Source organism: Balaenoptera borealis (assembly GCF_965194805.1).
Source record: "Balaenoptera borealis genome assembly, chromosome: 15".
NCBI lineage: Eukaryota > Metazoa > Chordata > Mammalia > Artiodactyla > Balaenopteridae > Balaenoptera > Balaenoptera borealis.
The window spans coordinates 91003962-91020270 of record NC_138871.1 but is presented as its reverse complement, the minus strand read 5'-3'; the positions used below and the strand labels follow the sequence as shown (position 1 = coordinate 91020270).

At 48.0% G+C, this 16309-nt stretch overlaps 1 protein-coding gene across 16 annotated transcripts in view; it reads right to left on the bottom strand.

Annotated features, from left to right (window-relative positions):
• The window catches only part of MYT1L (myelin transcription factor 1 like), a 417355-nt gene that overhangs the window by 130094 nt on the left and 270952 nt on the right, over nt 1-16309 (bottom strand). For all 16 annotated transcript variants that reach the window (XM_082357086.1, XM_082357077.1, XM_082357080.1 and 13 more), the window contains 3 exons: nt 8608-8662; nt 8416-8449; nt 8122-8184 (listed from right to left, as the gene is read on the bottom strand). In XM_082357086.1, the coding sequence (XP_082213212.1) occupies nt 8122-8184; nt 8416-8449; nt 8608-8662 (152 nt within the window). The remainder of the gene's footprint in view (nt 1-8121; nt 8185-8415; nt 8450-8607; nt 8663-16309) is intronic.

The window sequence follows — 16309 nt, the reverse complement described above, 5'->3', positions numbered from 1 at the left end:
GCTGAGCCTCCGCAGCCCTGACCTGTCCACACCAGGCCGTCCAGTCCTCCCCCAGACAGACGGCCACTAAATATTTCCTCCACTGCCAGCTTCACACATACCCTGGCTTTGTTTGCTGGTTGCTCGCCCGGGACACAGCCTCTCTTTGCATTACCTGAAAGCCCCACTAGAGCAGGTGACTGCCCTTGGCACACACAGGCCTGTGCCCTCGGGAGCCGTGACCTCACACTCGGGGGGCATCTGAATCCCCTGGGGGGGAGGGAAACAGACAGTGGGGCCCCTGCCACAGCTTCTGAGTTGGCAGGTTTGGGGTGGGACGTGGAGCCAGGATGCTTCCTTTCCAGGAAGTTCCCAGGTGATACTGACGTTCCGGGCTTTGGGGAGGACGCCCTGCCTGAGCGGAACTGATTCAGCCTTCAGCCCAGGGATGGCTTGGCAGTCAGAGGGCTCAGGCCCGGCTGTGGACCCACTGGAGCACCAGAATTATGAGGACGGTGTAGGTGGCTTATCCGGAGCTCCTCTTCGCTGGACCTGACCCCTCCGGCCTCCTCTGGACTTTGGGGCCCCGGCAGGCAGCCCTGGGATGAGGTGAGAACCAGGTGTGGGGGTGATTGCTGGGGAGATGCCAGACGACGGGGCAGAAGTGAATTGACCTCAATTCCCAGTTCACATGGACAATTCATTCTGTACTGTTTAAGCCAGTATGCAGTGGGGTTTCCATTTTTTTGTAGTTGGAAATGGTCTAAGTCACACAGAAACTTTTTCAGACGAAAACACTGCAATCTCATCAAATTAACATTACAGCTAAGAGGGCAGAGCTTCTTTCCTCTAACTGTCACCAGTTTTAGCAGGAAGAAGGTTCTGGAGTTTGGGGGTTCAGTCGTTTCTTGGGGTTTCATCTTGGAAGCCCTGTTTTCTCTTCAGGACAGAAGATCCGAGAAGGAGGAGAAGCCACCACTTTGCAGAAGGACAAAGGTCATCCTCGGGACTCCTTGGGCCTCTCAAAGTGGGTATAAGTAATAATACTAACGACGTGATTGCTCTCAAATATGGATTTGAAAGCTGGTCGCAAGGCTGACTTCTCCGGCATCACTGGTTCTGACTGCAGATTCCAGGCACCTGGAGTTGCTGCCTGGACTTGTCACCTGGAAATGCTGGACTCAGCGTGAGGGGCTCACACGTCCGCCCTGTCCACCCTCCCCCACCATTCACACCTCTCTCAGGACCATCCAGCAGCCACTGACTCTGGGCGTCGCCTCTCCCGTCCCTGGTGGTGCGGACGCGCAGGGAGCCCACGCGCAGGTCGCGGAAGACCAGCTCGGGGCTGCCCAGCCAGCCATCGGCAGGTGTGCGGGGCTCCCGGTTCACGATCGCCCAGGGGGTCAGCCCCCTCAACCCCTCACCCTCACGTCAGGACCCCCTCTCCGCCCACCAGTTCTGAAACGTGGCGGCCGCGTACCTGCTAGAATCCCAGCGCAGACGGTGGTCGTCGGAACCGGTAAACCCTGACGGTAGCCGTACCACACACCGATTCCTACTGTGTATTCTGGAGATGTTTCAAAGCCATGTTTATATATCTTTAATCACTAGTCAATAAATCAGACCGAGATTATAATTCCTGTGTTTAGTTCTTAACCAATACAGATTGTAAATATTAGAGACTCTCTAAGTATACTTATGTTTTAGTTCCTACCTGAAAATACCTATATTCCTCCTCTATGAATGTGGAATTATTTTAAAAGTATACTGAATTTTATAAAATGTCAAAAATCCGCCCTGAAATGCATTACCTGTTTTATCTGAGGTTTTAAATACACTGAATCAGTCACACTGTCTTCTGAAATATGTAACAGACCCGGCCAGGGCCAGAGATCTGTCCATTTGGGCAGACACGCTATAGACGGGCAGCAGGCACATTGTGTTCTTGGGATAATGGCCAGGAAGCTTTTTTTTTTTTTTTTTAAATAGAGGATTTACTGTGACAATGAAGGTTAACTGCCACCACAGTCCGGAAAGACCATGCCTGAATTTTGTGTTTGCACCCATACAATTCACAATAAGCCATCAAGCAATGGTGAGTCTGGGAAACCCACTTGCTTTGAATCTCCACTTCAGACAGATAAGTCCCGAGATCACAACATTTTTGCTCTCTCTGCAACCGGGCAAGCTATCAAATTAAGGTTAAAATAGGTGTGCCCTAACTTCTGATTCATAATATCAGTGGCAAAGAGTAAGAAGGACAGGCGTGCCGTAAAGTTTATGCACGGGGCGATGCACAGCGATGTCTCACGAAGAACGGAGGGGGAGTTGTTGATTCTCGTGCTCCTGGCTGGGTGGCTGCGTGCTCAGAATTCTTCGTAAACGCCCCCGAGTGTGCCCTGCTGCAACGTAGCCACACGTTAATTAGAGCATAAAGCCGACACTGCAGTGTTTCCACGCGCCCAAGTGGATCTTCATTTTTCACACGCGGGACCCTACTAATTAAAATCAGCTTTGCAATTAAATGTGGAAAATTGTGTTAAACTTTCAAGCGTGGTTAGAAAAAAATGCAATTATTTTTAGGGTTTTTTATTTTAATGCAAATGGAAATTCTACCCATGTGAAACCAGTAAAAGGGGGGTATAGGGATCCCTATTTCTCTTTCTTCCTCTCTGTCTCTTTCTTTCTTTCCTTTTTGATTATCGATTCTCCTCTCAGTTGCACGTTGAAATGCTCCACTATCTCTCCCAGTGCCTGGCTCTCTTCCAAGGCTTTTAGTGAGAGCTCTTTGTCAAGGCATGAATAATACAGCCCCCAGGCTGCTGGCAGCATCCAAATGAGGCATGCATACATCAGGAAGCAAGCCCTCAGCTCCAGCTCCAGAACAAGCTCCCGTGAAGACAGGCAATTATTCACCCGTGGCTGCCGCCATGGCAATCACACTGGTGGGTGCAAAGGTATATGAGATGGAGAAAAATCTGAAGAAGGAACGTGCACCATAAGCCAGAGAGAATTTAATAATTTTCTAATAAAAAATAAATCTACCATTTGGAGCTTTTAATTTTAAAGTTTCAAGATAAATTGATTTGACTCTGAATTTTCTAAATGGGGAAGGATTTAAATATAACACCAAAGCCATCCCCTGACTTTTGGGGGATTGTTGCTTGTGCAAGTCTCTCAAGCTAGATTTCGGATCAAATATCTCACCAGAACCCTATGCTCAACAAACAGTAACTTAAAAAACAGCTGTGAAGGGTAAGTGTAAATAAAATCCATTAAATTTCAGAAGTAAATTCAGAGAGTTCACAAAACCAATGATGTGAAGAATGAATCCACATTAAGGGTTCTCTTTCCCTCTCCCTCTCTCTCTCTCTCCCTCTCACTGGAGGCTTATACAAAAATCACCATTCAGAAAGAAATAAGTAAATCCAATTAATTCCAAATGGTCCAGTATGTATATAACTATTATAAGGAAGGCTAAAATTCAAATTCCTCTACATTGTTTAATGTTTATTAATCTGAAATAGATACTAATATTTTTTATTATTCCTATTTCTAAGTTTTATTGGGACTTTGATGATGAATTTAGTGCCTATATATTCACCCCTTTGTAACATCAAGTTGCACTGTATCTTTAACACAAACAGTATTTTATATCAACGCGGGGAGAAAAAATTGTGAATATATGGCATAGAATGTTCAATCTTAGTCAAATGCTCAGGAGTAGATTTTTGCAGAAATGTTTTGACGTTCCATATTTTGGCTCCTATCTTAATATCCGTTCATCTAATTCTCTGGATTAATAACCAATCTCTTTTTCAGGTCTTTGAACCAAACTAAAACAATTATAGATAGAGTGACTTGTGGCCCCCTGTCCACATGTCTCCACCCATAAGACGTTCATCTTCAGTAGAGGGGGGCATCACCAGGACATGCAGAGGGCCCAGTCCCCCAAGACGCCCCCTCAGCTCGGCATCTGGCGTCGGGAAGCGCTTCCTGCCCTCGGAGCCCCAGGCCAAGGGTTGGGTCTGCATCCTTCACACCTTGCCTGCCTGCAGCCTCTAGCCAATCAACCAACAGCCCAGCAACTTCCTAAACTCCAATTGCATGGCCTCCACGTATTCCATTTTTTTCCTGCTGCCCAGGCTGCAGGCACGTGGAAAATGCTCTTTTTTCACCCATAGGTGTTTTAAATGCTTACAGGTCACGAGTCTGCCTGAACACTGGGAAGGAGGTGGTCCAGGGAGGAGAGTGGGGCATCTAGGACGCTCCCTTCCCTGAATTTGGGCGTCTAAGAACCAAACGCTGGAAAACTCACTTAGGATGGCGGAGGGGTAGTTTTGCACCTGCAAAGAAAGCCTGGGATTGGCCCCTGCGTTTGAGATGCAAACTTCAGCTACCCATAAATACCAGTTTAGAAAAGACGTGTGCACTCAGGGCAGTGGACTGTCAGGTGTGCGAAAGATGTAAGGTGTGAGTGGGAAAGAAGAGGTCGGATTTGCTGTATACAGAAAAGACTGAGTCGGTATTTTGCTTCATGACAGGAGACTTACTTCTGGCCCTGACTGCAAATCCATGATGTTCTGTCATACTTATGTGCTAATAATATAAAGCCTAAAAAAGTCAGAGTCATGTGTCTAGATACTAATGATGTTTCTGAAGATAACGGCTGGTGATCTTGTTCTCTGCCTGGAGGGCCGCCCCTGTTCACATGCATCAGGGCAAAAAATATTGACTGAGCTCGGATCCCCGCTGGTCAGTGTGCAGGGATTCAAAGAAATGGAACTTCAGTGCCAGGAGGGTAGCCCCTCGGAGGAACTGGTGTGCTGCCTGCATCAGATAACGAGGCTCTGTCATTCGTCTTCCTCTTTTTTACCTTGACTGCTCAGAGACTCAGCACTGAATGGAATGCTGTATCAGAACTCCTGATACACCCTGGGTTTCTGGTAAAATTATGTTTTCATTTCCCTTATGTTTTTCCTAATTTATCTCTTTGATTCAACCTTTAACTGTGCAGTTGTACATGTGTTTATCAGGCACCTCAAATTGATGGTGAACTATTAACACAAATAAATACCCATGAATAGATTATCTTTAGTTCAAGGACATAATTTTTGAATAAGGCAGGCCAACCAATAAAGTAAGTATTATAACTTTAACTCCTACCTCTCAATTTTTAACCAGGATCTTAAATTGTGAATGCCTTGTGAATTCAGATTATTGTTTAATTTCACAGGTCTTATCTGATGATTGATCCTCCTCTATCACCTATTCCCCATTTCTTACAAATCCACAACCCTACCTCTATCACACAGGAAAAAAGCCATCAGTCTTAGAAGCTATCATGAAAAGCCAAATCCCCGTTGAAGCAGCAAGGCCACCCACCAACGTGCATGCCCTCCAAAGCAATAAGAAGGTATACTGAAACTGTGATCAATATTTGATTTCCTTAGAAATTTTCTTGTGTTCAAAATAAAGATTACCTGAGAGGCATCATTTTACCACTTGATATTAAATTTCCTAAAAATTTTATTTTTTATTTTTTACATTGTTGATTCCCCTCACCAGCCTCCAATTAATTTTTGCATGTTCAAATAAATAGATACTTCAGTATACTAAAAGAATGTCTTTTTATTTGGCTGTGAACTGGCGTGATATGTGAGTAAAATGAAATTGTAGCCTTAACGGGAATATATTCATTGGAAAATGTATCTTTAAAAGCCCGAAGTAATGGGCAGTTTCGTCAAGACCCAGACTGAGGCTGCTGCTCTTGTCCTATTTGAAGGGGCCTCATGTGCTCGGGTATCAGCAGGGACAGGGCAGAGGGCAAGGTGACACCTGTGTTGGTGTGGGCGGGTACTGCAGGTATTCATGTGCATGAGCAGCTGTCAGAGGGGAGAAACTTTCATTTAGGAAATCTTTTAAATATAGAAAAAAACAAAGCCAGATATAATTGAAGTCTCACAACTTTGAAATCGCACTAGTCAGAAGATATTGATGCATACACGAATCTTATCTACGACAAGGAGCCCCTGTTCAGTCTGAGCAATTCAAACGTCACCCCTTAGTTAAAAATTGCTGATAATATACAGACATTGAAAAATAAAATTGAGAAAGCCTCACTTGATACCTCAGTGAGATTCCTTGGAGAGAAGTCTTATCTGTGACGTAAGTTTTGAATGGTAGTTAGTTTTACATAACAAAGTCTGCAACTCTCTCATTTTAAAACCCAGGAAATTTGAAGTCAATGCATGTTAAATAATTCACCCAAAGCCCCTTGGGTGATTAGTGGCAAAGGGGAAACTGGGCCCAGTGTCTGTGTACTGGGTTCCCACAGTATGCCTCCACATTCACTATTTCTATTAAAACAGTGGGAATTCCAATAATTGCAAACACTATGACTCATGGTAAAAAATAACATTTTAAATTAAAAAAAATGAAATTATTTTTGTTGTAAAATTTTCCAATTTGGCTGTTTCTGTGACTCCTCTCTAAAATTCCGCCTACTTCACTCCTGAAAAATTCAGGGTGTTCTGTGCTCTCAGCAGCGTCAGGTCTCAGAGGAGGGTGGGGCCCAGCTGTCTTCGAATTGTTCCCAGCCTAAGGCTGAGCATCATTTTCTGAGCAGTGGAGGAGATCCCAGGGAGAGCTGTGCACACACACTGCTTCCCACAGGGCCCAGCAGCACACAGCTCTAGGGGACGCACCTTGGGTAGGAATACAAACGCTTGAAACAATTCTTTGGGAACTTCATGATTTTTCCAGCAAAAGTGTGGTTATGACACCCAGTTAAAACTAGCTGACACCTAATTAAAACTTTTTAGTCAAATTTAATCATTCCTTCTAGTAGCAAAATAATCAAGTTTAACTATTGTCTAGTGAAGAGATGATTAGGGGAAAAAATCCACTCATGGTTGGCTAACTTGTTTTCCATTGTAAACATAAACAATCCAGTTTTTAAAAACGAATTTACATATATACTCCTTCATAAAATAACAAATAGTTAAAAAAAACACATATTTAAATTACATAATTCAATAATTTTTCACAATCAAATAATAATATAATAAATTAAATATAATAATTTAAGTCACAAAATTCTCTTAACCATGGCCTGTCGTTCCTTTGGTATGAAACCATTTCATCATGGATGCCCACTGAAAATTCCCTGCCTCCTTAAATGTTAGCACGGGTATTTTGGAGTAATTTGTAATTTTCCCCTTGATGTTGCTAAAGGGCAATCATAATAATTGCTTGATTTCATCCGTAAATTAGTGTTCAGCTGAAAAGGAAAGAAAGTGGAAAGCAGCGAAGGACGGTCACCCTGGGGTGCTCAGGGCACCTGCTCCAGCTCCTGAGCTTTGGGTACCTGGGCCTGGCCCCTGATGGCTGCTTGGGCTGAATGGCCTCACTCCTCGCACCCTTGTTTGTGGGAATTAGCCAAAAACGTGTCATGGCCTGTAAACATTTCTAACTCATCATAACCCAAACCTTCCACTGAACGGTGAAGCTGCCTTAACACCACAAGGAAAGGGGTCTCGGGAGAAGTGAATCTCAAGACTGAGCTAGCTGCACGTGACTCGCAGTCTTGGTGTGAAGGATGCGATTCCGCTGTGGCGCATTTTAGCAGCAATTACCTCCCTATCCTGTGCTCCAGGTGTTGCCACCTCTGTCACGGACATGAAATCCGGGTATTTACGAGCATCGTCTCTAAGCCCCAAAGCCTCACGAGCGTGATCTGTCTGGACTTTCCCCTCCTGCTCTGAATTTCCCCTGCAGCTTCCGGGTGCCAGGCCTGGACCTCCCTTCCCAGGACGAGCCGAGTGCCCACAGGAAGATCAGGAAGTTCACGTTTTACTTTACCACCGGATGTTTACTATCCTGAGCTACGGAAGGAGAAAACGGGGAGGAGACATATGGCTCCCAGTGACGTAGGGGAGGATCCCAGGGAGCAAGTGGGGAGAGGTGCAAGGCTGGTCCTCAGTCATCACCCCTGGTGTGGGGTGAACGCTGCCCCAGAAGGTGGTCAGAACGTCCTACAAGAGCCCCACGTCCGAGGAGGACAGGAAAGCTTCCCCAAGATGGTCCCCATTCACTGTGCCCACGCGTCACTCAGCATGGCGTGAAAAGCCGAGGCCTTACCTTCTGTGTCTCGCATATTTTCCGCTGACGTGGCCACTGCCGTCACAGCCAGGGGTGGGACAGCTGCAAGAGGAAAGGGTGGGTCACTCAGGTGCCACCTGGACGGGAGGGAAGCGGGGGATGCCGACAGACAGGGAGGACTGGAAACTGGGAGGAGGGGGCTGGGGTGCGGGCCCTGGGTCCCCCGGGAGCGCGGAAGCCCTGTCTCCGCTGCGACGCACAGTCTGTGACCGCTGCTGGGGATGTGTCCTGCCCGCTATCTGCACAGGCTAACTGCCCATCCCGTTCACTAACCTGAACAGCTCCTGTATGGCCGGCTCCACAGGAACTGCAGAGAGAGGAAAAGAGACAAACTGATGATCGATCCCAAGAAGCCCTCTTCCACAGACAACTACCGAGAGGGCGGTGTCCAGGCCGGGTCTGAGGGCTTCTGCAGGACGAAGGGGACCCCAGCAGGGCCCCAGGGACCTGGAAGCAGGGACGTACCTCGAACCCCTTTGGACCGCGTGCGATGCCGCTTCTCCTCGGCGTCCACCTCCATCTGGGGAGAGAGGAAGGCGGTCAGCGTGCGTTCCTGCTGGCCATTCAGGGACGGTTCCCTCTGTGAAGGGGTGCTGCTGGGGAAGGACCAGGCAATCTAGAGGTGTTGTTTAAAAATAACAAAGCAGACCTCGTCTTGCAGGGCCCCCGCAGTGGAAGACTTTGATTAGGACACATCTGGGTCGGTCAGTCTGAGTTGTACTTTGTACCAAGAATATAATGGATAGGGCTGAAGTTTGCAGGAAGGAAAAAAATGCATATGTTAATGTCTAGATTCTCCTTGTAGCTGAAGTGTTTAACCTGATTGAGGAGTCGCGGCGGGGAGGAGGTGGGCGTCACAGAAGGACACGTCTTAGCGTGCGGGCTACTCTCGCCATGGTCCAGCCCTGGGGGACGATTGCATCCACCTTGATCTAAATCGTCAGGACGCTTTCCAGGGTCACAGCAAGGCTCACACTTGGAGATGACAGAGTGTTTCCATCTATTACCTTGCAGGGTCCTCACACGATTCTGTAAGGGAGGTGTCTTTATTACACTTCCTTTACAGCTCTGACTTGCCCAAGATCATTCAAGGGGCAGCTTTGGTGCAGGGTCCTGAAACCAGCCACTGTCTACACTTCCTCTTTGAGCCAGGGGAACATACTTCCAGGTGGGTGAATGGGAGTAATTTATACACAGCAAAACCGCATCGTGGGAGAATTCCACTCAACGCATCAGAGGGGCTGACAAGAGATGATCAGTAAAGACGACAGCTGCTCTGACCAGATTCCAACCTGGACTGTGTCAGTTTTCACCCTGCCCATTGTGGCCAGAGCTGCATTCTGGGCAGAAGGTGGGGACATCGTAAAATGTCATGTATTGGGGGGCGTGTGTGGGAGAGATGGATTGGGAGTTTGGGATTAGCAGATGCAAACTAGTATATACAGGATGGATAGACAACAAGGTCCTACTGTAGAGCACAGGGAACTATATTCAGTATCCTGGGATAAACCACAATGGAAAACAATATGAAAAAGAATATATATATCTATAACTGAGGACAGCAGAAATTAACACAACATTGTAAATCAACTATCTATACTCCAAAAACAGCAACAAAAAGTCATGTATGCACAGTTCATTTCCTTCACAGTTTATGACAAGAAACGTCAGAATTTGGGAAAGAAGACTCTAGTTGGACAATTATGGCTCTGCTAGGTGACATTACAGAAAAGACCTGGGTGGATCTGCTATTGAAATAAACCATCAGCAAGGCGAGATTCTGCACAGAATCGTAACAGCACGCTGGCAGCTCCTGCTTTAATGTTCATAGCAACTGACCAACAAATATTTATTTATTACTCTTGTGTGTGGAATAATAAAAATACCTATAATAAAAAATGTAAGTTCATTTAATGAGCTTCATATCTTAATGGGCGATGTATCTGCACAGACGTAAGATTTGCCAGATTTAATAACCTAAGAAGAATTTCAGGAAAGGAGCAGCCAATGCGAGGTGAATCGCTGAGGCGGAATTTCTCAGGGAAAGCTGAGATACTTCAGGACGATTAGTTTAGGTGTAGAAGGAAGAAGGGACTTACACGTAGATCCGTGTACATAGATACATGCAGAGGCTCAGCTGACATGCAGATACTAGAAACGCGTGCTTGGATGAACGCGCCGGTGAATGAGCTGGCGAATCCGTTTGCTGGGGAGATGGTGGGTCAAGGAGATGGTGGGAACAAGGTGGAACCTCGAGATGACAGGCTTAGCGGAGCAGGGAGCGCTTGGCCACAGGGAGAGTGGGAAGGGCACCTTAGGGGCCTGGACAGACCTGGAGGGTCACTACTGACCCAGCGGATAGACAGCTGTTGTTGGCTCTTGAGCGCGGGAGGGATCCCTCGCCAGCATATTTATAAAGAAATGAATTCAGCAGAGCGCAGAGGGGAGCAGAGTGGGGCGAGAGGAGACAAGAGGAGGCGACCTTCCCGGGAGGAAGGGCCTCCACCAAGTCAGCCTGAGTCCTGAGATGCAGCTGACCGGGGAGGAGAGACACAGGGAGATGGAGAGGAGCTGGGAAACGTTTCAAGGATGCTCGACGTGGCGCGCGGTGCCGGGCCTCCTTGGGTGGCTGCATTTCCTCTGTTGCATCAGCCCCACTCAGGGTGTGGAAGCCCGGAAGGCAGACGCAGTGTGAGTCAGCAGTACCCCGGCCGGCACATCACAGCTCTGAGGCGGCTACTGCACCTGGCAATCCTCTCCAGCGCTAACAGTTTAGCAAAGCACGCAAACAGGGCCCACACGCCCCGGGGCGACGGGTGACGGAGGAAATGCTGGGTCCTGTTCTGTGCAAGTGGAGCATCTCCTGACACTGCACACCTGTCGTAGGACCAGGGATGCAGAGACGACGGGATGGAAGCCTGTTCTTTAAGGAACTCAAAACCGAGTGGAGATGTTGTGTCAGGGCCCTGAGAACATAACAGAACACAGACGAGCTGAAGGTAACCCTTCGGGAGTTGGACAGAGGCTCCCAGGGGGAATCAAAATAGGCGCCGTTTTTGAGGAAAATTGCAGGTTTCAGGTGAAAAAAGGGTTGGGGCAGATGTTCCAGGCAGAGGGAACAGGACGTGCAAAGGCCCTGGGGCACAGGCACGTGGGGAGTCCCGGGGGGCCTGGGGGTGCTCGGGGTTCACTGGGGGGCCTCCTCCGGCTGGCGTGGGCTCCTCAGAGCTTCAGGGGGACACGGCCAGTCACGCTCGGGAAGCCCATACCCTTGTCACGGATGCTTGTGCAGCATCTGAAATAAACTCCGGCTGTCGCCCAGGAGAGGGCTTGTCACCAAAAGGGCATTGAGGCCATCACTCTGTGGGTATAAAGTCGAAAACCTTGGCTTACTAACTGATTGCTCATATGGTTGCCTAAGAATTGTTTTATTTTTTACATTTAAGTTTTAATCCATTTTTTTCACATATAGGGGGCATCTATTTTCTTCTAGATGGACAGTTAATTCTGCCACTAATCCTTCAATTAATAAATACTAGCTCCACCCCCGCCCCAACTAAAATGCACCCTCTTGCTGTGCTAATTTCCCACCCCTGCTGGGTCCCCTTGTGGACTGTTCTGTGCCACTGCTCTGTTTATTCCAGGGCCAATCCTGTTTGAATTCCAGGCTCTGTAGTGGGTTTTGCTCTCTTGTAAATAAGCCTTTAAGGTTGGGATTAACATACGCACACTACTGTATATAAAATAGATAACCAACAAGGACCTACTGTACAGCACAGGGAGCTATACTCAATATTTTGTCATAACCCATAAGGGAAAAGAATCTGAAAAGGCCAGGTAGCAAAACAGATTCAAACGTCCTTTTCACACTCACGTATCAATGTTCGGAAACTGCCAGCGAGGTTCAGATTAAGCAGAAAGCATACATTCACAGTGGGAAATGTGAGGAGGTGTTTTCATTTTCCAAGTCTACACCTGGGAGTGTGGGCAAGGCCCCGACTCCTGCAGGCCCCCCTGCCTGCATCCCCACTCCTGCCTATTTTCACCCACCCTTTCCCACCTGACGGCGTCTTCCTTGGAAGCATCAGGGGAGCTGTGTGTTTGAATTTGCTCTTCCAAGGGGTCTGAGACCTGAGTTGCAGGAGCTTCACTGGTGATGCCTGAACAGTTCGTAAGCAGCACTTTCTAACCTACAGGCTCTGGTCTTGCCTGGGCCTGGACAGAAGCAGCCTGGTTACCGCTGCCTGGGTTTCTGATTCCCGCTCCAGTGATTCACATTTAGAAAAATCATCCTTAAGGAACGACTACAGCATTCATTCTTTTATTTTTAAGCCCACTGTTTATTTTAAAAATAAAGAGAGGTTTTCTTAGGAGCTTACAATGGTTTTATACTTAAAGTCTAGAATTTAAAAAATTTACTTTTGAACCAACAGAAGCCATCAGAATGACTCACTGAAGAGAGGGCAGTGAATTATGTTGTAATATGTAAACTTGAATCTGGAAGCAGGATTTATTTTACGATTTGATTTCCCCCCATCCTCCCCACCAGTAAAATGCACACTCTGGTCAGGTTGAGCCTTAGTGAAGATAACGGAGTATTAACAATACCAAAAATCGCACATTCGTAGATTCCTTCAAGCCTTTGGAGGCTGAACAGGCTCCAAGCCACAGCAATGCCCCTGGGATGTGGGGTCCTGGGACCGCGAGGGCCCGTCGGTGTCCTAACCCATGCCTCCACGCACCATCACCGGCTCTCCCTCCGCAGGCATGGAGCAGGGGGACCCTCGGGCTGCAGTCTCCGCGGTGGGCAGCTGGGGCTCGACTCCCTCCTCCTCCCCAGCCACTCCCCAGTCACTGGGGAAGTAGGTGTCACCTTGTCACCAGCCAGGCCCTACCTTTCACCTGCTGCCACCCAACCTGCGGTCACTCACTGTTCATTAGCATCACCGAGGAGGGAAGATTGCAGGCAGGCGGCAGCCCGAGTTGTGTGACAGTGAGAAAGTCGGGGAAGGTATAATGAAGGGAAACTAGAAGCGCTGGCAAAACCAAGTGTGCAGATCAAACTGCGTGCAGCTGTTTCCCGAGAGCTTTCATGCCCGGGGTCACCGTCTCCTAGGTAACCGAGGTCTCCTAGGTAAAGGAGACCCGGCTCCACGCAGCTCCACGTGATGGAAGCTGCTTCCTCGTCTCAGTTCAGATGCAGGGAAGTTTTGGTTCATAAAAAAATCCACCGGGAAAGATCAGCGAGAATCGGAGATTATGTGTCGTAGTCATCCTTGAGTAGAGTTTAAAAAAATACTGTAATAATTTAAAGTGTTTTCCAAAATATGACATTTTCTGCTTTTTAGTGAATTTAACGTAGTGCAAATATGTTGAAATTGAGGATTCCTATCCAATATTTATATTAAGAGAAAGGATAGCATTATTATCCAAAGGTTACAAAATTAGAAGAAATAAAGGGGTTTATGGTCCATGGTTTATAATTTTTCAGTTTAGTTATCCCACCTCTTAGGATGGAAATAAGGAAAAATTAGACAAAAAAAACACAGGCAAAGCCTTGGGTTTTCCACTCCTAACTTTTCCTTTGCTTCCTCCTCTCCTTCTCCCGGTCACGGAGGAGGGTACCCAGTCAACTCCCCTCAAAGGAAGGAGACCGCAGCTCCCACCGCTTCACCCCAGATGCCTGTGTTTGCAGAGGGATGGCTGGTGCCGACAGAGGCAAGAGAGACTGAGACGAGAAACCAGGAATTCTCTGGGCAAACACGAGAAGGAAGCCGCCGGCCGCTGCCCGCCTCCTGCCCCTGACCGCGGTGTGAGCGGGGCCTCGCCCACCTGACCCCCATGTGAGCCGCTGCCTCTGTGCTCGGGGACCAGAGGGAAAGCCGCATACACTCCTCACTCCCGCACGATTCTGTGAGTAACAGTTTTGGGGGAAATCTAGGATAACAGAGGAAGTAGCATATTTGAAGTTCATTGGAATAAGGAGGTTTGGAGGCTAATTATTTTATGAACTTGTCAATAAGTACTTAGTAAACGTCAAGCAATTCTTTGTGGCCTACAAAGAATTCCTAAAGTCATTGTAAAACACGGCATTAGAAGCGTGACCGTGACCTGCACTGGAGAGGAAGCAACACCCCTTCCTTGAGGCTCTTAATACGTAACACAGCAGGCCCACGCCTAAACATCTGGAGATTTCATATCCAAATCTGAATTCCTGACTTTTTTTCTGGAAAAATCAGGGGATCTGGAAACATTACTCTCTCGGCCACAGTTGGCTGGCGTGGCTGTGTTCCACGTGGCGGCCCCATGTCCATCCCATGCCTTGTGTGTGACCCCCGCCCAGCCCCGGGGTGTTTGACCGTGTTGCTCTTGATCTGGTCCCAGTTGTCTCAGAAGAGGGGCTCGGGCAATGCTGACAGCCGAGTCCAGGCTGCCTGGGGCTGGGTCTCCCTGGGGCCCTGCTCCTGCCCAGGGCTCTCTGCCCTTGAGGCTGACCGCGTCTGAGGACAGCAGAGCAGAACCTCTAAGTTCCAGGGCCTCTCAGGAGTCAAGGAGAAGCCAGACCTAAAATACATGAACGTTGTGGGATTTTATGTAATTTTATAGGAATAGTATCCCGTCCTAGCTCCAGACCCCGTATCTGTCATCAGGACTTCCGTGGGCAGCGGGGGCCTGAGGTGTGGGTCTCACAGGGCCGGATGGATTCGTTGAAGTTTCAGAACATGGCAGCCTCTCCAAAAGCCACCTGAGTCTCTGGCCCGGAGCTTTGGCTCAGTGTTTAATGATGTATTTAAGTTCTTCTCCATCCCCCTTCTTGGAGTAGTTGTTCTTTAATTTCTCAGAAAGTTCCTGCAGATAAGTTTGCAGAGACTTTGTACTTGTCTTCAAAGGAATTACACTCTTGTCTTAAGGTGCTTGTTTAGGCTTCCGTCTTCCCCAGAGACACCTGCACCTCCTGCCCCTCCCAGGGTGCCGGCACTCAGCAGGGACCCACTAGGAGGGGGGATGTGGGCTGGGCGCAAGGTCCTGTGCGGCTCCTGAACACCTCTGGGCCCTGCAGCCAGTGGGGTAATCTTCTAACTGCCGGCTCTCCTGATGGAGGGGCTGGCATCCTGGGACTCCTCTGTGTCAGCACTGATCCTCCCCCATCTCTGTGGTTGCCCATCTACCTGTGTGTGCGGCGAGGCAGGTGCATCTCAGAAGCAGGTGGCCCGGGTGTGACTGTGGCTCCACGTTTACTAACAAAGTGAATCTCAGTTCTGTCATGTGCAAAATCCCTACTTATCCCACTGGGTGGTCAAGAGACTTGGATGGAATGATTTTATGGGAGAACCCGGCCCAGTGCCTGGTACTCGAGAGATGCTTAAAGATGTTTGTGCATCCTTCCCAGCTTGGTTTTCTAGGTGTCGTGTTTTCCCAAAGGCACGGAAACAGAAATGCTCATAACACCCAAGTTAAGGACATACACAACTCTTGTGATGTAGGGTAAGATGATGCCATCTGTGCATTTTTAACTAGCTTTTCCTAATACCAAACATTTGACTGGCCTTTGAGTATCTGAACCAGCACCATGGTGCACAGCTTCAGAGTACAGTCTCCATAAAGACTTCTAAAGTCCCAAATTTGGCTATATTTACAAAACTTAAAACGTGTGTGTGTGTGTGTGAAGAGGTGGGGAACACGACTTTCTTTTCTAGTTGCGAGTATTTCTCTTGCACTCTTGACAATCTTCCTTAATCCAAGTATTTTAATAGTTTCTAGACTCCTAAGTTCCCTGGACCAGGCTGGAGAACGGCTATAGTCCTGGCACCTGGGGACATGGGGGCATCTCAGACCCACCTGTGCACGGGTGGACCTGGCCCCAGTGAGCGGTGCCAGGCAGGCTGGGACACAACAGGCGTGTCGGTTTCTGGTTCTTTAGCTCCTGGCACGGTGCCTGGCACAGAGCAGTTGCTCGGTGATAAATATTTGCCGAGTTGTACTAAATAAAAACACATAAGCTCCCTTAAAGATTGTGTGGACATTGGGCAAACTTTCTTGGCAACGTGGGGATGGAGGGAAGTTACTTAAGGGGCTTGGATGTTCTACACAGTAAAGAAAAGGAGGGAGAAAAAGGGAATCATTTCCCAGAACTCAGTATCCCTCCATAGGAAGGGGAGGCTTCAAA